Source organism: Equus caballus, chromosome 21 (genome assembly GCF_041296265.1).
Source record: "Equus caballus isolate H_3958 breed thoroughbred chromosome 21, TB-T2T, whole genome shotgun sequence".
NCBI lineage: Eukaryota > Metazoa > Chordata > Mammalia > Perissodactyla > Equidae > Equus > Equus caballus.
This window is the reverse complement of record NC_091704.1, coordinates 43,954,526-43,978,457: the sequence shown is the minus strand read 5'-3', so window position 1 is coordinate 43,978,457 and position 23,932 is coordinate 43,954,526. Positions and strand designations below refer to the sequence as shown.

Here is a 23,932-nt window from a genome sequence, read left to right as displayed (position 1 = left end):
ACCCCAAGACAACAAGCACAACCCTGCACTGTTGAATATATTCTCCCTAAATCTTTGTCAGTTAGAAGATGGAGAAGACACCTCATGAAGCTGAACTGCCAGTAAGAAGTCATCTTAGAAGAATTCTGCAATTCTTAAGAATTGCGCATTGCCAGATTTTCAGTCTAAAGCCCAACAGTGTATCAGAAAGAAGATGCACACAACTTGCTGACTACTGATTGTAAGGTTTAAACTTATTACCTCCATGACATCTTCTAAAGCCTCTTCTGCATCTGCTTTCTCTGTCATCAACTTGGCTGCCTTAAAATAAGTTTTCATAAGTAGATATCCTCTTTTTGCTCCATTCCAGTACGACCGAGGAATTTCCACCAAGCCATACCCCAACAACAACACAAGAAGAAATAGACCCCATGTATTTGCAGCAGCTATCCCAATTGTCTGAAGCTGGTTCCTAAGAAAGAGAAAACACAAGCAGATAGATGTGATAGATAAATTTTTCCAACAAAAATATAAAATGAAACTAGTGTTAAATGGTTTCTCAGAAAACAACAGCACTAAAGGATGGCTAGGAGTTTATATTAAAAAACTAGATCTTCAAATCCTCAGCTACTGTTTAAGTAACAGCAGGTAATCTGTGGGTTTTAATGGAAAGTTAGAGTGTGACTGCATAAATGAACTTTAACACAGGAAAGACTGCTTCTATTACAGTTAAAATTAAAATCTAGGATAATTCATGGCAAAAAATATGTACCGATTTTCCTGAAGAAAACATATTTTTCACTAGGTACCTTCTTACTCAGTATTAACCAAGAGAAGCCTGAAAAATTTTAAAGCTTAAAAAAATTTTAACTCATGTTGAGACAGACCTACACAAATCTCAGAAATGCAACAGTGAGGATTATCACTATGGCTCTATTACTAAATTTTTCAGATGTACCTCTTCACGTATATTACAGAGCACAAGTATAATACAGATTTCAATTTTATTGCAATGTCTAAATCTAACAGTAAAGAGAAATACACCCTCAAACTATAGTTAGAACAGAAGAAAAAACACTTACAAGTTCCAATAAAAAAAAAACTAGAATTCAAAAGACTATCCAAAGTCTTGATAAGGTCAATACTTTCAAAATATAGCTATTAGACAAAGCATTAGTCCTTTGTCTAATAGCTGTAATTAAAGATGTTATTCCATATTTCCCTTCTTAGTAATATGAATTATTCAGATATTCTTTTTTTTTGAGGAATATTAGCCCTGAGCTAACTGCTGCCAATCTTCTTCTTTTTGCTGAGGAAGACAGGCCCTGAGCTAACATCCATGCCCATCTTCCTCTGCTTTATATGTGGGACGCCTACCACAGCATGGCATGCCAAGCGGTGCCATGTCCACACCCAGGATCCGAACCGGCAAACCCCCGGGCCGCCGAAGTGAAACGTGCGCACTTAACCGCTGCGCCACTGGGCCGGTCCCATATTCAGACATTCTTTTGGGGGAATCTATAAAACATATAACTTGATATGTTTCTTGATGAAATATCTATCTGAATATATGAGATAAAAATTAATTTTTAAAAACAAAATACACAGAAACAATGTTAAGAAGACAACTTTTCTTACCATTCTAAGTGCAAATGTGGGTTTACAGCTACATAAATTAAAAATGCTCCAAAAATCAGCAAATAGGTGCCATAATAGATTGCATTCTCAATCAGTGCAGTTTTGATCTTTCCGGTGATAGAAAACCCTCCTGATCTTGCATATGACTGCATGAAAGGTAACAGAATCCTAGATGGTTGGAAAAAATATAATTAAAAAACACTTGATATGTCTGCATAATTTCAAAATACCAGAAATACATGAATCTCAATTTTAACTTGCAGTTCTTTTCACAATTAAATATGATTTTGAATAATTATTAACACTGAATAAACTATAATAGATGATTTAATAATTTTCTAATATTAAAATTGAGGAGAGCAAAGGCCCTAAGGCAGGAGACAGCAAAGCATTCCTGGGAGCAAAGGAGGCCACAATGACCAGTAGGGAGTGCCACAATGTGAGTGACTGAAGATGACTCTAAAAAAGGCCTTTCTTTAAGGTCTTTATAAAGAGTTTGGACTGCACTCAAAGAATAATGAGGAATCATTTTCTTTAACAGAAAGGAGACACGATTTAATTTTAGTTTTCTAAAGACTGATAAGAATTCAGCATGGAGAATGAACTGAGAGGGAACAACATTGGAACTATTCGGGACAGAGTAAGGGGTGGTGGCGTGGTCAGAAGCAGGAGGGGAGAAAATTGGTTGTCAATATACTGATCTTGAAGTACCTAGGAGACATCCAAAAGGAGCTGCACAGAAGTAGCTGCCTATCCAGCTTCAGAGTTCAGCAGAGAGGATTAGAAAGACAGGTAGATTCCAGAGTCATCACATCAATAGTACTGAAATAACATGAGTAGATGAGATCTGGAAGGGTGAGTACATAGAACGAGAAGGAAAGAACTGAGACTGACCCTTGAGAAATACCAACTTTTAAAGGAGAGGTAGAGAAACAGGAGAAGGGTCCAGCACAGGAGACTAAGACAGAACTGTGTAGAGAGGTAGGGAAGAAAACTAAGAAGCATATGGAGTAGAAACCAGAAGAAGAAAGTGTTTGAAAGTGGAGAGAGAAAACAATAGAATCAAATGTTGCCAAGAGGTCAAGTAAATTAAGAAGCTGTATGTGTGAGGGGAGAAGTGGGGGTAAAAAATAGGGTTTGATGGGTTGAGGAATGAGTAAGCAATGAGCAAACAGAGAAACTAAATGTAGACAACTCATTTAAGAAGTTTAGCTGGGTAGAATAAACTATGGTATTTTCATGAAATGGAACATTTTACAGAAATGAAACAGGAAAGAATACTGATATATGCAACACAACACAGATTAATCTTCCAAATATGTGAGCAAAAAAAGAGACATGCAAAAAAGTACACATTGTCTAATTCCATGTATATAAAGTTCAAAAACAGGCAAAACTATTCTATGGTGATGGAAGTCAGAATCATGGTTACCTTTGGGGAGGGTAAAGACTGGGAGAAGGGTATGAGGAAAGCTTCTGGGGACACTGTTTAATGTTCTATATCATCATCTGAGTGGTTATATGGGTGTATTCACTTTGAAAAAATCAAACTAAACAACAATCTGTGCAGTTTTCTGTACTGATTTATATTTCAATAAAAAAAGTCTCCAAAAAACATTTAGCTGTGATGAGGGGTCGATCATTGAGGTAGAAGCTAAAAGCTGGAAAGGGCTGTGATTTGAGAGACTTTTTGTTTGTTTCCCTTTGTTTTCAAAGTATGAGAGAACTGTGCATGCTTTGTTGAAATTGGAAGCTGAAAGTATTGGTAACAAGAGCTGACGGGGATAGGTTCATATTTCAGGAAGAAGGATTAACTGTAATAAGAGGGAGTCTTTCAACTGAAGGGGAGGGGAAGGAAGAACGGATGGGTAGGTAGGTAGGGTCCGTTGGTGAGAAGCTGAAAGAGCTGCCATCTGATGACATCTGCTTTCACTCTAAGGTAGAAAGTATAGTCATCTGCTATGAGAGAAGGTGACTGTTTTTAGCGGGTAGGAGAGAGAGCCACAAAGGGAACAGCAGAGGTCTGAAGTGATTGGAAAGATTTGTGGTGAAGAACAAAGAGCAAGTAGACTAGAGAAACAAAGGAGGAAAGTCTGGCAATGTTCAGGGCCCAGTCGAGTTCAATGAACATGACTTTAAAGGGGCACTGCTCTACTCTGCTGCACGATTTTCGCTTGCAGTGTTCACTACCTCCAGTTTTAGAGCTTAGTCCCTGCAGGATATCTAAGATGCTCAGCAGGCAGTGGATAAAATGTGAGTCTGGAGCACCGCCAAAAGACAAAGCTACAGTGGGTAAAAAGTAAGATTCAGAACGCATCACATGTCAGTGAAACTATGGCTATAATTAAAGCTGTGCAGGGAGAGTCAGATAACAACAGGACTAAAGATGGGACCCTAGGGAATACCAATATTTAGGAAATGAGTCACAGAAATGGAGCCCATGAAGGCAATTCAGAAGGCTGGGCTAAGCAGACAGAACTCAGGAGATGATGATATTAGCCAAAGCAGTTTGATGTAATAACGGGGCTGGAAAAATGAACTGAAGAGGGTCAAGAGAGACGACAATAACTTGAAAAGAAGGATAATAAGAAAAATTTTTTGTTTTTTATTTTTTGTTTGGTTTTTCATTTCTTTTAAGATGGGAGAGACTTGCACAAGCAGAAAGGGAGAGGACAGATTTAAGGGGAAAATAAATGATATTTGAATAAATTCTAAAGCATGAAGGTTCACTAAAAAAAAAAATCACTTTTTTTTACTTTAACCAAACTTTTAAAAATTTTATTCTTCACTACCACTTACCATGTTAAAAATTGTGATGTCCAATATACCACCCTCCAGAAAATTGGCATGATTCCATCAGGAATGTAACTCCATGGCTTAAAACAGGGATGTTGGCTGTTTAATAACAATTTAAAGCCAATTAATCATAAATGACAACTTAAATGAATTACAGGGGCTGGCCTGGTGGCATAGTGGTTAAGTTTGCCTGCCCTGCTTTGGCGGCCCAGGGTTCACGAGTTTGGATCCTGGACATGGACCTACATACCACTCATCAAGCCATGCTATAGTGGCATCCCATATACAAAAAATAGAGGAGGACTGGCACAAATGTCAGCTCAGGGACAATCTTCTTCAAGCAAAAAGAGGAAGATCAGCAACAAATATTACCTCAGGGCCAATCTTCCTCACCAAAAAAAAATAAAAATAATAATAATAAATGAATTACATGATTAATTTGTGCGTGGCAAAGTTCATTTACATTCAGATATTAAATCATTGACTCTAATTTGTAAAATTTCATAGAAAACTTAAAATTCAAAGCTGACTGTCAAGCTAAAAAACACATCCAAAGGGAACAAAACAGTCTGTTCTAGAGAGGAACACCACTTCAATTTTCAACTTTCAAGGTATTTTTCGTCACTGAGTAAAAAGAGGACACAATGTTCACCTAATAGTCTAAAAATGCAATAGTCTTTAAAAGCAAATGCATCATAAAATTAAATCTCTGATTTGATTACTTTTAAAATTGATGATTACCTTTAAAATACACACTCACCCCATTTGTGGGGCTGGTTATTTTTGGGAGGGGTGGGGGAAGAAATTAGGTGACTAATTCCTGGAAACTGAAATGCTAACTAAATCAATCACTATAGCATAGCTCCTATGGAGATACATGCCAGCACTTAGAGATAATTCTGTAAATTTTCTGAAGATCTGATGTGTATCTGACCACATATTCTTCCATTAACAGTCAGTCTTCCTGGACTGTAAGGATATTCCTTAGTCCAAGGGCTTCCAAAAATCCACAATTGCTGCTGATCTATATCAATTGTAATGATGGTTCAAAGGGGAGTAATGTCTACATTTTAAATTTACCCTTATCCAGATTAGGTTAAAAAAATAATAATAAAAGCTGCACAAAGAAACATGAAAATATTACCTAAAGCATTGGTAAAAGCTATAGTCAACATATATTAGTTTTTTACTTGGAAGCTTGATATGAATTTAACATAACATTTTGATAATTTGAACTTTATTCATTCTTGGTCTAAAACTGTAATGATTTCAAAGGATGTGCAACATGAAAGGCATATGCTACATACAGAATAACCTCCTTGTTCTTTATTACAACCTTATAAATTAGGCAAAAGAGAAAACATATGCCCCATTTTTTAGATCGAAGACAGAGGCTGAGAGGAAAAATAGCTTTTGGAAGTCACATACTAAGTAAATGGTAAAACCAAAACTAAAAAATCAGGTCTTCTCCAAGTTTCTCATTAGCATCTACTGAAACGCCTTATGCACCAACAAATATTTAAAATTTAAATTTAAGATTTAAATTTAAAGAAAATACAAAGTAATTAAGTCTACTAGCAAAGGATGGAGGTGCAGAAGGGGTGAGTAGAGAATGAGGATACACTTTTATAAATACAAAATCCAGATGGTAAAAACTGACAATTTTTAAACAATTTGCCCTCTACAATATTAAAAAAAAAAAAAATACCTTGGAGCTGGGGTAGCAGCATACACTCCTGTAGTGCTGTTATTCTCGGGAGGGCTGGAGTTTGCAGCAGCATGCTTGCACCGGTTGTATATTGTCTAAAGCAATGGTTTAAAAACGAAAATCAAAGGGTTATCAAGTACTTTAGGGATATTGGAGTGTATCAATCTATCTACCCAAAATTACCCTCCTGGCTATGCTTTTTAATGATCAAATTCATATAGTAACATTTAAATTCAAAATATAAATATAACCTTACATAATTTAGCTGTCTTAAGAACTAACATATCTCAAGCACGCTGTATGATTACAACTGCCATTTAAATTGTGAAAATCCGTTTCACCTCTTACCGTACTAACATCCAGAGGCAGTATGAAGACAATAAGAAAGCAGAGATACCAAGCTAGCAGCGTTCCAACAATTACAAGTCTATGCTGTTTCTTAAAGTCTCCGTATCGATGAAGTAGGAATAATGCCAGAAAAAAGACAAAAACAATCTCGAGTCCCAATGCTGCACCACTCATTATCGAATGTTCACTCCGACTGACCAAAGTAATTCACATGGTCTGGATCACATCTGTAAACTGAAAAAAAAAAAAAAAAATATGCAGCATTAACATAGGAAACGACCAGTTGAAAATTTCCTCAATATTTATTAATGTATTAATAAGGTCTTCGGAAAACTGTCATGCTTTACATTGGACTACAAATAAGATGAAAAGGATAATTCTGGGGCTGGGCTGGTGGCATAGTGGTTAAGTTTGTCCACTCTGCTTTGGTGGCCCAGGGTTCGCAGGTTTGGCTCACAGGCACGGGGCCTAGCACCACTTGTCAAGCACACTATGGCAGCATCCTACATAAAATAGAAGAAGACTGGCACAGATGTTAGCTCAGAGACAATCTTCTGCAAGCACAAAGAGAAAGGTTGTAACATGTTAGCTCATGGCCCATCTTCTTCACAAAAAGTAAAAAGAAAAAAAAGAAAAGAAAAATATAAAAAGAAAAGGATAGTTCCTACTCTCAAGTATTTATATCTTATTTTCTAAAGCATATATGAAAAATCTCACATAAATTATACCTTCAGGAAAAAAACGTATTTTAACAAAACTTACACAAGTTCTTAAAATACTATAAAACAAGAATACTAGACATGGACAGTTTCAACAGTGTCATTTGGAGTTTGTTCCTTAATGTTGTAAGTCCTAACAGAATATTTCATACAAATACACTATTGACTAGATCCTAGGAAACTGGATATTTCTTAAAATGAGGTTTTCTAAGATCATCCAAAGCCCATTACATAAGATTTTCTAAAAGAGAGAGAGAAAGAGACAGAAAGACAGAGACCATCTGAAAGTAACCCTTTCCTCTGTTCAAAATGGTGTTTTTCTTTAGCATTAATATTGTCTAACAACTCAACTTTCATGACTTGAAATTCTTATTAATTTATCGCTTCACTTAATATACTTACCGCTTTCTATTTATCTATACAAATCTTATTTTCTTTAAAGAAAATTACTTTATCTATTTGATATGCAGAAAAACTTATCAATGATTATTGAAAAGTCATACATTTGAAAATATTTTTTAGTTGTAAATGCTGATGATACAGGCATCAGCAAATGCTTTATTTGACATTTCTCTACTCTTATGAAACAATTCACCTTTACTAACTGAAGGCATTATATACTTTTCACCCTTGTACAATCAATGTTAAGCATTTCTGTTTGTCTATGGACTAAATATTCCAAGGAATTAATACCTTAACATAAAGAACCAAGACTGTGATGAAACCCACGAAAACAAAATAAGGCAGAGTCAACAAAATACTTCAAATCAACAAACACCTCCAGCCAAAACTAGTTATAAAAAGAACAAAGAAAGTTTGAGTAATTTAACAGGCTAAATTTAAATTTATATAGGAAATACCCCTATGTGAACTATCACAAACAAAAATCACATTTAATAAACTATTTTCTTCACTATTTCTTTATATTGTTGAAGTGGTTTCTTCCAATTCCTCTGTGCATTTCAAGCATCCATATTTTCATTTTTCTTAAATATCTAAAATTTATCCCCTTTTGTCACTGCCTATTACCTTACCCTGCTACATTTTTCTTCAAAACACTTATCTACCTGATATAATGTCTATTCTTTATATTTATTGTTCCTAGGTAATCCCCCCCTCACACATAGACTCCATGAGAGCAGAGACTTGACTATTTTATCCAGTGCTGTATCCTAAGTCTCTAATATAGTGTCTGGCATATAACAGATATTCAAGAAATATTTAGGGCCAGCTCTGATGGCCTAGCGGTTAAGTTTGGTATGTTCCACTTCAGCAGCCCAGGTTTGGTTCCCAGGTGCGGACCTACACCACTCGTCTGTTAGCGGTCATGCTGTGGTGGTGGCTCACATACAAAAAAAAAAGAGGAAGATTAGCAGCAGATGTCAGCTCAGGGCGAATCTTCCTCAGCAAAAACAAAAAAAAGAAAAAATTTGTTGAATGAATAAATGAATGAACAAAAAAAAGTGGTATACTTTAGTATATAAGCTATGTTTTATTACTGCTGACTTCAAAGATAATATAAAACTCTTGTTACGATCTCCAAAATTGATTTTACAAATACTTATTACAATTCAAAACTCTGCCTCTTTCTAATTACTACTCAAAATTTCAAATTTCATATTCTATGGGAAAACTTATACTATCACAATAAGAGTAAGTCAAATCTTATTTTTAAGCCAAAAATAGATTAAGTAGTTAGCCAACAGCGCAACGTAGAATGTGCTGATGAAAACCATTACCATCTTCAAGATCCAGCTTTTAAAAGAACATCATTCAATGTGAATTTAACTGCAACATAATTATGTGAAAATCTCTTTATAGTTTGATCTAGATATTTATTTACCTGAACTGTTCAGTGCAAGGAATAAGACAATCATTAAATCAACAGAAAAGAATACTGAACATTATAGATAACCAAGGAAATGCTAAATAAAGTATGACAGAAACAAACGATGGAATATTATTGAAGTATAAGATATAATGTTTATTAGGATTATTTAATAACATTAGAAAATTACCATAACATTAATTGAAAAACTAGATACACATAATTTTACAGAATATGCATTAAAAAAGACTTTAAAAAAGTCTTTAAAAAAAGACAACACAGAAATATATGAAAACATCAATAATAGGCGGTAAGATTATGGGCATAAGCAAACAACAAAATCAGAGATAAACTTGCCACTAGCTACTAATATTTTTTTTTCCTATGGCTGTCAGTTTTTCGGTCTGATTCATAGTCAGTACTTTAAAACACTGTAGATGAATAAATGGAATCCTTTGGATCCTACAGATCCTTTATTCTAGTAATAAAGAGATGATACTGTTGTATCTCTTCCCATGCTCTGTGTATTATGCTGCTATAAACAATTATAAACTTAGTGGCTTAAAACAACACCCACATCTCATAGTTTCTGTGGGTCCAGGCCTAGCGTGGCTCAATTGAGTTCTCTGCTTAGGGTCTCACAAGATTGAAATCAAAGTGTCAGCAGATTTGTGATCCTCTCTGGAGACTCTGGGGAATAATCTATTTCTAAGTACATTCAGGCTATTGCAAAATTCATTATGTTACGGTCATAGGACTGAGATCCTCGTGTCCTTGCGGAGTGTCAGCAGGTATTCGCCCTCAGTTCTAGAGAGGCCTCTCTCCAGTCTTTTCATATGGCCCCACATATCTCAGAGCCAGCAATGGCTTGTCAAATTCTTCTCATGCTTGGAATCTCTGACTTCCTCTTCTGCCCTCAGCTAGGAGAAGGCACTGCTTAAGGGCTCATCTGATCTCACTGGGCCCACCTAGATCATCTAGTCATATTTACTGGTTTAGGGTGTAGACAGCCTTGGGAGTGGATTATTCTGTTTCCCATACTACTGTTCAAGCTGAACTTCTTTAGCCTTGTTATGACACAAAGTTAGGCCTAGGGGGTCCCATGAAATTGGAGATGAAAACTGGGGTTTCCCTAACCTGAGATGAGAAAATGCTAGTTTTAAAGTCCATATCATCGACCTTGTACCTAAATTCAAGTGAGGAATTGCTTTTTTACAGTCCAGAATGACAGTACTTCCCAAGGTTCCTTATGAATTCCTATAGCCTCTTTTGTTTATTTCAACTGAGTAATTTTCTCTTCAAAGCTGGGGGTGCCATATGCTCCACCTAATTTAGTTATTTGTATATTAAATTGATAAGATAATTGTTGACTAAAATCTAAAAAATATAAACAAAGATTGGACAACTCAAGTTTGGCTTATTAAAAAAACCCATTACCGGAGAGGACAGCAATTTGGCAATATGTATCAAAAACCTTAAAAAAGATACATACCTTTGTCCTAGTAATTCCTCTTTAAATAACTTAAAGAAAAACCAAAATGGGAACAAAGATTTATCCACAATGTTATTTTTCACAGCAGCATTACTTAAACGTGAAAACGGAAACAACATAAATGTTTGTACTAACTAGTCCTGGAAGTTTTAAAAATGTCCACCAGTCTCATCATTGTCGGTTGCCTTTTTGAGAAAAGCAGCTGAGGGTTTAATAAATCACTAATTCTGCTACCATGGCCATGACTGATGAGAGGAGGGATCTGTGCTTGAGGCCACCTAAGAGCAACACTCCACTGCAGACAGTAATTCAAAGAGCCCACCAGATTCCCCCAGCCTAGAAGAAAGGTGAGATCCAAGGAGACACTTTAGAGATGCCAAGAGACAGGAGAGGGGTCTGAGGGAGTATACACAGGAAATACACATATACGCATGGACGGATATACACCAAAATGCTAGTAGTGGTTGCCAAGGGTAGTAAAGAGATGATTTCTACTTTCTCCTTTGTGCTTTCCTGTACATGTGTGCTTTTAATTTCAATTTTAAATATGTATTATTTCATAATTTTAAAATTATTTAAGAATCAATGCAGTAATATGAAGGTAAAACACACGAGTATGAAAAATTTTGCCAGTGTTATTAAGTGCTGAAAATTACAACTATTTTAAAATACAAATGTTTTATTGTACTGTGGTAAACCTGGGTTCTAAATCCCAACTCTAATAATTGTGTGACTTTATGCCATTTAAGCGGTTAAATGAGGATAAATAATCACCTCACACAGGTTGCTATGAAGATCAAATGAGATCTAAAAGTAAAATACCAAGCAGGAGCTCCAGGCACAGGGTAGGTCTTTTAATATATGCTAGTCGCTAACCTCTGCCTCCTTCACATCAATGTGTTTCTAGAAGATAACCAATTGCCCTAATGGTATGAAAGCATAGCTTTACCCTAAATGGGTCTTCCCCTACTCCCCCCAAAAAACTATGAATGATATCAAATGCTTTTTTTCTCATTCTCTGTGGTTACCACAGCCTGGGCCCACCCTCATTCTCATAAAAGAAGAAAATGATCCTCGCTGGCAGAAATCCCTCCTCTTGCCTCTCTTGACAAATTGGGATTATCTCCCTAAATCTGCAAGGTAGCCCCAACACCCCTTCCTTTGTCTGTACGCTGTGAAGAGACAGAACACATCTCAGAGCCATGTGAAGAGCGTGCACTTGAAGGGCCAGCCCAGTGGCAGGCTCGGCTTCAGCAGCCCAGGGTTCACAGGTTTGGAGCCTGGGTGCAGACCCAGCACTGCTCATCAAACCACGCTGTGGAAGCATCCAACATAAAACAGAGGAAGATTGGCACAGATGTTAGCTCAGCAACAATCTTCCTCAAGCAAAAAGAGGAAGATTGGCAACAGATGTTAGCTCAGGGCCAATCTTCCTCACCAAAAAAAAACTTCTCTAATGAGTTGTGATTTTAAGGGAAAGGATGTAGATTTCAAAGGAAGGCAATTGCTTTCTCCTTAGCCAAAGTAACCGAAGGCTGGCTTTACGTAAAAAATCAGAATACTGCACTTAAAAATATTTTCATATAATGTTAGTTTAACGAATTGTGAACATTCAGCATAGTATTCTCTACCTAGTTTCAACCAAAATCGATTTGTGAACGGATCCCTTCTTCACACCAATTTCACCTACTTTCAAGAACAACCTGAAGGTTCATGAATACCTTCCTCATGTAAGAGGTGGTTACTTTTCAAGCTAAGCACCAACCTTGAAACAAGCACATACCTGGGCAAGGGAGCTTTAATTCATTTTTTTAAAGAAATGAATCATTGTTTAAAGAAATAAGAATCATTTTTTATAAAGAAAGAAGAAAGTGTGTCATACAGCAAGCTGAACTAATATTTTTGAGATGAGACTGGCCTGCTTGCTTCTGAACTTTATAAATCCTCTCCATTTTCACTAGGGTTGGAATTTATTCCCCTTCCTTCTTCCCCTGATTTCCCGGGGTCACCGTTACAATGAGGTTTGCACAATGGATCTCGCATGGTCATCCTACTTGGAATGTGGCACGCTCCCTACTCTAAGCGCCCCCCGACTCGTCTCCGCGGAGACAGGCTGAAAGCAGCTGGCTCGACGGCGGCGACGCAACCAGACGCAACCGGTTGAGCGAGAGCAGCCGAATGGCTTTGCGGGTGGCTCCCAGCGTTGCCTGGTAAAGGCCTGTGCAAACAGTCACCTGATTTATTCCCACGCTAGCACTTCTGAGACCGCTCAAGGCTGCCAGGGGAAGGACGCGCAGCTCTCGCCCACTGCACAGGGATGCACTGTGGTTTCCTGCTCCCCTAAAACCAAACCACAGCCTCTCGATCGAACCGCGCTATCGTCTACGAAACGCTCTCCCACGCGTTATCTTGTCCGCCCCTCCCTCCAAGCCTGGGAGACGGGCGTCGTCGTCTCAGCGCCTATTTTATAGGTGAGCAAAGGATCCTGTCCACACACCGGTCCTTAGGGCCGCCCTCTCCTCGGCGGGGGAGGCAGAGGGGAAAAACAGGGGAACGCCCCCGGCCCGCAGCCTCTCACCTGGCGGGTGGGCCGGGCTACCGCCTCCACTCAGGTTCCGGGGACGCGGGCCCGCGGCGGCGGCCGCCTGGGGTCTCCAGGGTCCTCTCTATGTCCGCCGCGCTCGGCCCCAGACACCAAGTGCCTCACGCTCTCCTCCTCTGGCTCACCGCGCGATCTCGCCAGACAGCGTCTGGAAAGACCGGGAAACTCCGCGCCTGCCACAGCCGTCCCGTGTCCGGGACCCACGCTACCAGGTGACGGCGGTGACTGTCACCAGAAGGCCTGCGGATTCCCGGGAAAGGAAAACCCTTCCCGGTCAAGCGGCTGACATTTCTCAGTCAGCCGGAGCGCCGCCCACTTCCGCTTCCCCGCCTACTCCGTGGGCCTTCCAGCCCCGCAGCCGCGGGGGGTTGTGGGTATCTCGAGGGCGGGCGAAGTTGCAAGGGAAGGAAGTAGCTGCGAGCCAGCCCGACTATGGGGCAGGGCAGAAACTACAGTTCCCAGGAGGCAGCGGGGCCGCAGGCGGCGGCTGCGGAGGAGAGCGGGCAGAAGAGCCCTGCGCGCGCGGTGGGGATGAAACGTTGCTAGAGTTCGCGGGTCTTGCAGCTGGAGGCCCGAGTAGCACGCTGTGAGCTGCTGCGCGCCAAAGCGGGAATCCGAGAGGCGGGCAGGTCTGCAATTAATGCACGCATTTAAAACTCCCGAATCTGTGGACGCCATGCACAGGTAAACCGATTGCAAAAAGGGGCAGAAGGTGAATGGACCGTCTTAATTCATTTAGGCCGCGAATATTGCTACTTGCTAATATTGTTACTAATGCTATAATGTGAATGGTTGCTTAGCTGCTTCTTTGGGAAAGCGTGGATGGATGGAAGCTTTAGTGCAGTTATCAGCGTGCGGGTTTGTTTGGCTTCCCTTATCGGGCTTTCCTGCTTTCAATCAGTGTATGATTGCCCTCCCTCTTTCCTTCTCTCTTCCCTCCACCCTAGGAAATTCTTGAGGCTTTGTGCACGATCATAAATCAAAGAGCCTTTTCGATTTTGGTTATTTTCTCTTTCATTCTTGGGAACTCGCCATTATCACGTAAAAAATGCAGTTCTGTTAGCTGCTGTGAAAGTTTTCTACAATGCATAACTTGCAGTTCCGTTTAGGCCTATCCTGGAATTATTTACGTGTGTGTTTTAGAAAGAAACGGGTTGGCTGTTGTGCATCTTTGCAGGAAACACCTCCAGGAGATTCCCGACCAGAGTAGCAACGTTACCACCAGCTTCACGTGGGGATGGGATTCTAGCAAGACTTGTGAACTGCTGTCGGGCATGGGAGTCTCTGCTCTGGAGAAGGAGGAGGTGGATAGTGAGAACATCCCCCAGGAACTGCTCTCAAATCTGGGTCACCCGCAGAGCCCCCCACGAAAACGGCTGAAGAGCAAAGGGAATGACAAGGACTTTGTGATCGTCCGCAGACCTAAGCTAAATCGAGAAAACTTTCCAGGTAAGGTATGAGGGTAAAATTCTAGGTCACCTAAGGGGTGGATTGAACTATTTTGTTGTATAAAATAGAGATTTGTTCAGGGATCTTTAGAGTGGGGCCCTTTTAAAATCACCTAATTCTGAAGCTGTTTGCCAAAGAAATGGCACAGGTCATTGTCGTTGAAGTCTTTAGAAATCTTGGTGGGTATACATTTTCTAATGCATAATTGACTTTTAAGCCATGAGAAGACATTCCTGCCTTTTTTCTTAGAAGGGAATCTATCTGCTCAAAAGCTAGCTCAGTGCCACTGATAAATGGGAATATAGGCCATGATCTTCTTGTAGGATTCCTTTTGTTTATATTCTGCTGCTCTATAGCCCTGGTTGAGCTTTTTGCCATAATCACTTTAGTTATTTATCAAAGAACTGCTAACGTGAAAGTTAAACTAAGTGGAGGAGACTTACCTCTCCAGGTCCACTCTCAAATGGGATTCTTCTGATATACCCTGTCTCCATTTCTCCCAGGATTAAACCAACCCAACCCAAAAACCTGAGGGTGGCTCAGATTCCCACCATCCGCCAACATCCACCCAATCATTGAATCTTTCCCTCTCGTCTCATAAATATTTCTCAAGCTTTCAGTGAACATCTCTTGCCTGAATGATTGGAATGGACTCATAATCCCAGCCTTCTCCTCTCCAGATCCATCCCCCAGAGTGAGAGTGGACTGACTGTAATGTAGAACTCACCATATCATTCCTCTCTTAATAGCTCGCCATTCCCAGTCTTCTCAGCAGGTGAGCGAGTGCCTCCCAGAGTGGATCAGAACCCCAAGAGTACTCAAAGTCATAGGGTAAACGTAATGCCTTGACCTGGGATTACCAGTTTTTCTTGCTAGTAAGTCATTTAAAACATTAATTCAGCAAATATTTGCTGACAACATGCTGTATGCTAGGCATTGTTCTAGGTGCTGGGGATACTGCAGTGAGCAAAACAAATGTTTCTATGCTCATGGAGCTTCTGTTCTCGAGAGAGGACACAATAAACATAATAAATTTGGTAGGTAGTATGTTAGAAGGTGATAAGTGCTGTGGCTAACAACAAAAATAAAACAAGCCAAGAGGGATTAGAAGTCCTGAGGTGGGTAGATGGATTGCACTTTTTTTTTTTTGAGGAAGATTAGCCCTGAGCTAACTACTGCCAATCCTCCTCTTTTTGCTGAGGAAGACTGGACCTGAGCTAACATCCATGCCCATCTTCCTATACTTTATATGTGGGACGCCTACCACAGCATGGTGTGCCAAACGGTGCCATGTCCACACCCAGGATCCGAACCGGCAAACCCTGGGCTGCCAAGAAGCAGAATGTGCGCATTTAACTGCTACACCAACAGGCCGGCCCCTGGGTTGCACTTTTAAGCAGGGTATTGAAGGAAAGCCTCACTCGGACAGTGAGCTTTAAGCAAAGGCATAAAGGAGTGAGGGAATGTGCTATGCAAATATCTTAGAGAAGAGAGCCCCAAGCAGAGGGAACAGCCAGTGCAAAGACCCTGGGGCAGAAGCATGTCCTGCCTGTACAAGGAACAGCAGGGTAGCCATCCTCCCTAAGAGTGCAGGGAGCAAAAGGGAGAGTAGTGGGAGATCAGCTAGAGGTGATGCTGATAAGAGTTGTGATGTGACCTTTGAAAAGGACACACTATTGTGTTGAGAGTAAAATGTAGGGGGTTGAGGGTAGGCGTTTAGAGACTTGTTAGGAGGTATGAGAGTGGTGATAGGCAGTGGTCAGATTCTGGATAGATTCTGACAGAGTCCACAGAATTAGGAGGCTGTTGAAATTTAGAAGAGGTGATCAGAGTCTAAACTGAAATTGGGTGAGTGATGGAGAAAAAGAGATTAAAGACCTAAAGATGAAGTCTTGCAGAGCCAAGGTAAATAGGTATGTTCCTAAATTCTCCCACCTGGCTTTTTGTGCAGAAAGGTTGATTGGTTGGTTGCTTGCTTGCTTTAAAAAAATCTGGGTTTTTTGGTTTTTGACCTTTTCATTAGGAAAAAGAACCTTCAAATTATGTTCTGGGAATCTATGTCAAGAGTTGGATTAATTAGAAAGATGGTAAAGGATTGTGGTAAAGTCAGAGAAATCTGCCTTTGAATGTCTGTTCTCCTGTTTACCAACCTTGGGAAGTTATTTGGGTTCTCTGAGCCTTAGTTTCCTTGTGAAATGGAGTGATAATACCCACTTCATGGGCTGCTGTGGAGATTAAATGAGAGTTCCCGTAACGTCTTAGCAGGCTGCCTGGCACACAACACTCAATCCGGAAACCCAGTTAATGCAGTCAACGAAATTTCGGATGTCCATTGAAAGGCTGCTTTATCCTTTGTCCTTAATACTGTTAGTCTAAGCCTATTAGTGTAGTTTTTTTCCTTCAAAATTTAGTGTCATTGCTATATTGAGTGTCTGAAATGTAGCAGTGGCAATTTGATGCTTGACCATCCAAGTGTGGTGAAAGACACTTCCTGACAAGATAAGCAGATTTTGATTAATTTGTCTGGTGCATCCAGCTTTTAACACGGAGTACGATTGCTGTGCATCCTTCCACATTCACACACACAGATGTAAATAAAAAAGACATTTTTTAAGCAAGGCACTGTGGAAACAAGACGGCAGATTAAGGGATGGTTGCTGTCTTTTAGGAAATTGCACGGGAAGTTGAGAAAAGACGATACACAAAAGAAGCTCACAGCAAAAAATGGCCGCTAATACGCCAGCAGCGGTGTATTCAGGCAGTGAGTGCTGTAGGAGGCCAGGGGAGGGAGCCCTTTGTGCCAAAGGGACCTGAAACTTCCCAGATGTGAAAGGCTTCCGAGATGATTCTCACTGGACATGGACAAGCTTCCTCCTTCCGCTTAGCAACAGTGGAGGCTCTGAGAAAAGAGAGGATCTGGAAAGGGTCCAATCAATGAGTCTGGATTGTTAAAATTGACTTCAAAAAATACGTATCTGAGGGGCCGGCGCGGTGGCGCAGCAGTTAAGTTCGCACGTTCCACTTCTCGGCGGCCCGGGTTCGCTGGTTCGGATCTCGGGTGCGGACATGGCACTGCTTGGCAGCCATGCTGTGGTAGACGTCCCACGTATAAACTAGAGGAAGATGGGCACGGATGTTAGCTCAGAGCCAGGCTTCCTCAGCAAAAAGAGGAGGACTGGCAGTAGTTAGCTGAGGGCTAATCTTCCTCCAAAAAAAAGAAAAACAAACAAAAAAATACGTATCTGAAGTAAAAGAAAAAAAATAGTGAGTTTTCTGTGATCATCTAAGAGAGAGGTGAGGAGGGAAACTAATAGTATCCTTTGTATGTGCATGGAATTACACACAATGCACACCGGCTAGGCGGTGTGGAAGAGGGGGTAGAGTCAGTGATGCAGCATGAGGTACAGCTGGTGGAGAGGATTTCCAGTGGGCCTCCAGGAGCCTGGGGCCTCCAGTGTAGCTGGATCATCATTCCAGGGAGTTTTGTCTGCAGTTGTCAGGACAGGTGGCTGACAGCTCTGCCAGAATTAAGGTAGAACAGGCCACACATGCTTTATGTAGCTATCTGCTGACAGTGGCCCTGGGCTGTGAGGTTTTCATGCTTCCTCACTCAGCAGTCTCTCTCTGCAGGCCCCAAGCCAGGCTCCCGTCTGGTGACTAAATCCTCCTCTCTGTTTATTATGGAAGATAAAAACTATGTGGCTGGGGCTGGCCTGGTGGCGTAGTGGTTAAGTTCACGTGCTCCACTTTGGCGGCCCTGGGTTCGTGGGTTCGGATCCCAGACACAGACCTACACACCACTCATCAAGCCGTGCCATGGCAGCATCCTACATACAAAATAGCGGAAGATTGCCTCAGATGTTAGCTCAGTGACAATCTTCCTCAAGCAAAAAGAGGAAGATTGGCAACAGATGTTAGCTCAGGGCCAATCTTCGTCACCAAAAAAAAAAAGAAAAGAAAAGAAATCAACACACTTTAAAAGAAAAAACTGTGTGGCCAACCAGTATGAGGACAGGTCTGATTGGCTCTTGGGGTGAGTGTGTGGAAGGAAATGGCCCAGTAGTGAGATCAGTAGTGGGCAGGAAGAGGACAGCTGTGTTTTATTCATGGTCATTAAATGCCTATCTCAATCCCCTGTCAACCCCCCATAAACAGAGGATGGCCTTGAAAACACTGTTGAACTAATTTGTTGATCCACTCTTCCATGGCTGTTAAACTGCTTGAAATTCCAGACCCTACAATGGTTTTCAGACTGGAGACTCCGGAGTTTAGAGTATGCTGATATCCCCAAGGGAACTTGTTCAAAGTGCAAAATTCCACAGATTCCAGTCCCAGAAGTCTGCCTTGAGCCTGGGAATCTGCTTTTTAATACCTCTAGGCAAACATTTTTCTCCAGTATTTTTTTTTTAACCTATACGAAATATATTTTACATTGCAATCCTGGGTGTGTATCTGAAACAGAAATTTCACAAAACTCTATCTTTCCTTACTAAGATATTTTCTATTCTGTTCCATTCCATTCTTTCAAAACAATGTTTGTCAAACGAAATTGATTTCTTTTTTTTTTTTTTTTTGGAGGAACATTAGCCCTGAGCTAACATCTGCCGCCAATCCTCCTCTTTTTGCTGAGGAAGATTGGCCCTGAGCTAACATCTGTGCTCATCTTTCTCTCTTTTATATCTGAGATGCCTGCCACAGAATGGCTTGATAAGCAGTGCTAGATCGTGCCTGGGGTCTGAACCTGTGAACCCAGGGCCACCAAAGCAGAGCGCACGAACTTAACTGCTGTGCCCCTGGGCCAACCCCAAAATTGATTTCTTGACACAGCAATGAATCTCAGCCTGCAGCTGCCAAAGCTCAGCTCTGTAAGAGCCTTCATGGGACCCTCCCAGGCATCTTTCTTTGCCCTGTAGCTTCCTTTCATTCATTCATTCATTCATTCAGCAGATATTTAGTGAGCACCATTCTCGAGGTTAGGAATGCAGCAGTAAACATGGCAGGCAAAAGTGTCTGCTCTCACAGAGCTTAGATGCTGTACCTTATTCTCCAAATCCCAATTTCCAGGGTTGGTTCATTACTCTTCACACACCCCAGGGTTGAGCCAGTCCCTCATAGAAATATAGGGTTGTGGGGCTGAGGGGATCATCAGGACCCCTGTTTTTGTTTTGCTGTGTTTTGTTTTTTTCAGTTTTGCCCACCCAGCCAAAAAAACCCCAAATACCAAAAGCTAGCATGATCCAGTGATTTCTCTTTATGATTTGTAGGAAGCAGGGGCAAACTCATCCTAGATAGCAGAATCTGTTTGTAGTCTACCAGAAAGGAAGCATGGGTTGTTACTACTTAAGACAAGCCAGCAAAAGCAAACAGGAGGTGGGGCCCTGCCCTTAAACACACAAAAAACAGTCGGTGTGAGCACCAGTGCCTGCTTCTCCTTCAAGGGTAATTGGTTCATCTGTGCTCAGAGAGAGGCGCAATGTTGAGTCAAAATTTTGCTTATGATTAAGATTACTTTGGAGTTTGAATCTGAATCTGAGTGTAGGTGATGTTCTAAGAAACAAATATGTCAAGTAAGATAAGTTCTCTATACTGCAGAGATCTAATGCATAGAAAACTTCAACAAGCCACTCTCCAGAGGAGTTTAAGAGGCCTGGGCAGTGCTGAAGTTACAGAAGTGGACAGCTGGGTTTGTAACTAAGGAATAAGTGGAAATGGTGCTGGCTGAGGGTGATGACTAGCAGGTTTGTGAATCTGGCAAGTTTTCACCTTTCATGGCTCCACAGTATGTTTAACTGCTATCCGTGTAATAAAGGACTAGAGGGGAGGACTTAATAATTATCTTCCCTTACTGTGTGAGGCTGGTATGCAGCCTTGGGGGGTTTAGAAGAGGCGAGTGGAGGAAAGACCTGCTCTGGACTTTCCATCCGCTCTGGGCAAGCAGACCAGGCAGCGGTGTAGTCAAGAATCCAGGAAACAGATGGTTGATGTTTTGAGAATTAAATATGGCAAGTAAAATTAGATTGAGCGTATCATAAGCCTGGATGCCAGCCACTAGCGCAGCTATATGAAGACAGACTTCTGCCCCACCTGCTGGGACAGCAGCCAATTTCCTGCTGTGACACCCCCACCCGTACCCCAGGGGCTCTCGAATCGGTGTCGTCCTGTGGTCGGCTGCGTGGAGCCCTGGGTACTTGGCTGCTAGCTGAGGCTGTGCATTTTCTTGGCAATTGCTCCTTCCATCTGGTGGCCAACCCATCGATAGCTCTCAGCATCTTTGTGTTACCCCCCCTCCCCTCCACCTCTCCCTCCCTAGCGTAGATTGATTTCTTTTTCCATCACAAGTCAGGTTAATTCTCACCTTTTTTAAACTTGTAGACCATCAAGTACTCAGAACCGTAGAATCTTAGAGCATCCTAGGGTAGAAAGAGGGCACAGTTTGGTATCAGACCTGGGTTTGAATTCCCACTCCACCACTTACTAGTTGTGTGACCTCGTCCCTTTTGTCCTAGTTGCATCTTCTGCCCCCACCTCAAAGACTATTCGTGGACTGACAGAGGACATTGTGCCCTGGGTTTTTGTCTTCAGCTTCATTCCCCGTACGCCAACAGTGCCATCCCATCCCCTTACTGTACCCCCACCTGCAGTACCGTCTGCCACCTGGCCAGCTTTCAGACATCCACCTCTTATGGCTTTGCACCTTCACCTGGGGGCATGGGGTTTAGAAACAGAACAGACTCACATTTCCCTCTCGGCTCTGCCACCTAATGGTTGATCTCACCTTTAACCCCACAGAGACAAGTTTCCTCACCTATAAAATGGAATAATGCTACTTATGGTTGCTGCAAAGATTAGAGTCAGTGTGCTTTAATAAATGCCTCACACTTTTTAGGGCTTTCAGTAAGTGGCGGTTTTAAATGTTGTGTTATGTATTTGTTTATTATTTCATTGCCCAGTGAGGCCGTCGGGCAGGGACTGTGGCTTACACCCACCTCCCAGCCCTCGTGTGTTAATTAGGTACCCAGGAATGTTTGTAGAAGTGGAGCCATAGGTCAACCTTGTCATTTTACAAACGAGGAATCTGGTCCTAAGAAGCCAGTAGTGTTACCTTTGTATAAAATAAAGCCAGCATCCTTCCCTTGGGTGTCGATCACTCCTTTGTGAGTTACCAATTGAGCACTTTCTAATATTCATTGCCAGGCTCTCTCCTAGGCACTGATTATGTAGTAGTTAACAGGTTAACAACCAGTCACACAAATACAGATTTAGCACATAGCTTGCATGAAGGGAGAGTAAAAGGTGTAATGCATTTACCAAATTTATTGAATGCCTATTATGTGCCAGGTATTGTGCTAGGCGCTGGATGTGCAAACTAGACAGGGGGGCTATGGTGGTGACCTGGGAGTGCTCCCGTGAGGAAGTGACATTTAAGCTGAGATCTGAAGGATAAGTAGGAGTTGGGCAGGTGAAGATAGAAGTTAGAATGCAAAGCCCTCCTAATTCTAGATTCATCTTACTTATGTGGCTTCGTTGTCCTCTGCAAACCTCTGCATTCATTGCTTTGCCAGATTTTCCTCCTAGCATTTTAATTACCTATCTTATATTGTTCTTCTAGTTGTTCCTGATATCTCTCTTCCCAATAAAATAGGAAACACCAAGTTCATGAGTTTATTTCATTTATTTCTCCTGCCCCGCACTTCACAATGAGCCTCCCTAATTTTCTGCTCCCACCACCTTTAATGGATGCTTCGGTGCCCCATCCACAGTGCCTTGAAGCTCACCCTTCCCCCATATGCCGGAGGCTTTCTCCCGCACACAGATGACTCTCTGTCTTGAGATCAGCTTTCTCTGGGCAGGCATGCTGGGGAGTTAACATTCCTGCCCCCCTTCCCAGAAGTCCCCAACCTGTGACTGCCAGCAGTCGGTGGATTAATACCCCAGCCCTTGTTCCGCTGGCTGGGGCAGCTCTGGGACAGGGACTCTCTGGTCTCGTGGAGTTCCCAGCAGATTTGAACCCCCGTTGCCCATAGTCATAACCTGCTTATTAATGTACCTGAATTGGTTTCCTTCCCTTCTTTGTGTCTCGTCACTCTTTCCAATGCTTCCTGGGGTCACTTCCCAAATAAACTACTTGAATTCAGATCCTTAGGATCTGCTTCTCGGGATCCGAAACTTAGAGGGCATTTGGGAGATCTTGGTAAATCACACCATGCTGCCTTGTCCAAACCCCACTCAGACCTTGGATGCTTTCACGTAGGTGAAAGTTCCAAGCAGCATTGAAGAGAAAAGCTCACAAAAGGAAAATGTGCAGATTTAATGGGGAAAGGAGAAGAATAGAGGCGAGAAAGAAAAAGGAAAATTTGACTCACTTAATCTTTTCTCATACATTATTTAATCTTCACAGTAAACGACTTTGCAAGGTAAATCTGTATTCCCATTACTACAGATGAAGAAACCAAGCCTCAGAAGGATGAAGTAACTTGCCCACTGTTCACAGGCTTGAGGGCGGCATAGCCGAACTCCAGTGAGAGCCTGCTTCTTCCTCAGTCCAGTGCTTCTCACACCTGTTGGGGAGGCCAGGCACCTGGTATCAGGATGGTCCTTGCAGATCATAGTAAAATCTCAGTGTATTAGACTTGAAATAACTCAGTGTAATTTTTTGCCAAATCAAATGCTAGAATCTGATCTACATATGCAGGAGGGAGCAGAGATCAGAGAGTTAAGAATTAATGGAAGAAAAACTTAAGAGCCTCTCCATCAACTTTTTTCCAATTTGAGGAGCAGAGCAGGAGCCCGGTTTGAGAACCTCCATCCTCTGTCCATGCTGACCTTGGAGGAGCTTCGTGGCCCAGGCGGAGGGTTGTTGCCAGACTGAGGAGCCTTGGGGTAATCTCCAGCTGCCTCCCCAGGTCGGGGTCCAGGGTCACTGTGGATGATGCACCTTCATCCCTCTAACTATAGGTTTCAGAGCCTCAGTCCTTTAATTTTGTCCTCTAGAGAGAGAGGGGCAGGCATGAATTGAGCAATTGCATATCTCCACCTCCAGGAAGTCTGCCCTGATCACTGCTCCAGCCCCATATGCTACACAGGACAGCACCCTGAACCCTATTGCAGCCTGTCATGACACTTTGAGTTTCCTGTTTGTCTGTGTCTCTCCAACTCTAAGCAGGATGTACCTCATTCATCTTTGTATCCATAGAACCTAGAACAGACCTCAGCATATAGTGTATGTTAAATATATGGATGGGTGAATGTATCAGACATTGTGCTAGTTCTTGGAAATACAAAGATTTTTTAAAAACTGGAGTTCTTGTTCTCAAGAACTCTTAACCTAGTGAGAGCCTAGACAGATTAGTAAGTAAACAAAAAGTTGTGGTTA

At 41.6% G+C, this 23,932-nt stretch overlaps 2 protein-coding genes across 10 annotated transcripts in view; one reads left to right on the top strand and one right to left on the bottom strand.

Annotated features, from left to right (window-relative positions):
• Positions 1 to 13,464, bottom strand: part of LMBRD2 (LMBR1 domain containing 2) — a 50,977-nt gene extending 37,513 nt beyond the window's left edge. The window contains exons 1-6 of one of the 2 annotated variants that reach the window (XM_023625736.2): positions 13,087 to 13,464; positions 6,470 to 6,703; positions 6,122 to 6,216; positions 4,417 to 4,512; positions 1,618 to 1,785; positions 241 to 451 (exon numbers count right to left, since the gene is read on the bottom strand). In XM_023625736.2, the coding sequence (XP_023481504.1) occupies positions 241 to 451; positions 1,618 to 1,785; positions 4,417 to 4,512; positions 6,122 to 6,216; positions 6,470 to 6,643 (744 nt within the window). In that variant the 5' untranslated portion in view covers positions 6,644 to 6,703; positions 13,087 to 13,464. The remainder of the gene's footprint in view (positions 1 to 240; positions 452 to 1,617; positions 1,786 to 4,416; positions 4,513 to 6,121; positions 6,217 to 6,469; positions 6,704 to 13,086) is intronic. The other variant, XM_023625737.2, reaches the window with a different exon arrangement.
• Positions 12,502 to 23,932, top strand: part of SKP2 (S-phase kinase associated protein 2) — a 31,109-nt gene continuing 19,678 nt past the window's right edge. For 4 of the 8 annotated variants that reach the window (XM_005604316.4, XM_070245918.1, XM_070245917.1 and 1 more), the window contains exons 1-2: positions 13,655 to 13,794; positions 14,288 to 14,559. In XM_005604316.4, the coding sequence (XP_005604373.1) occupies positions 13,751 to 13,794; positions 14,288 to 14,559 (316 nt within the window). In that variant the 5' untranslated portion in view covers positions 13,655 to 13,750. Of the gene's footprint in view, positions 12,980 to 13,615; positions 13,795 to 14,287; positions 14,560 to 23,932 lie in introns of those variants that run through there. The other 4 variants (XM_070245916.1, XM_023625738.2, XM_070245919.1 and 1 more) reach the window with 3 other exon arrangements.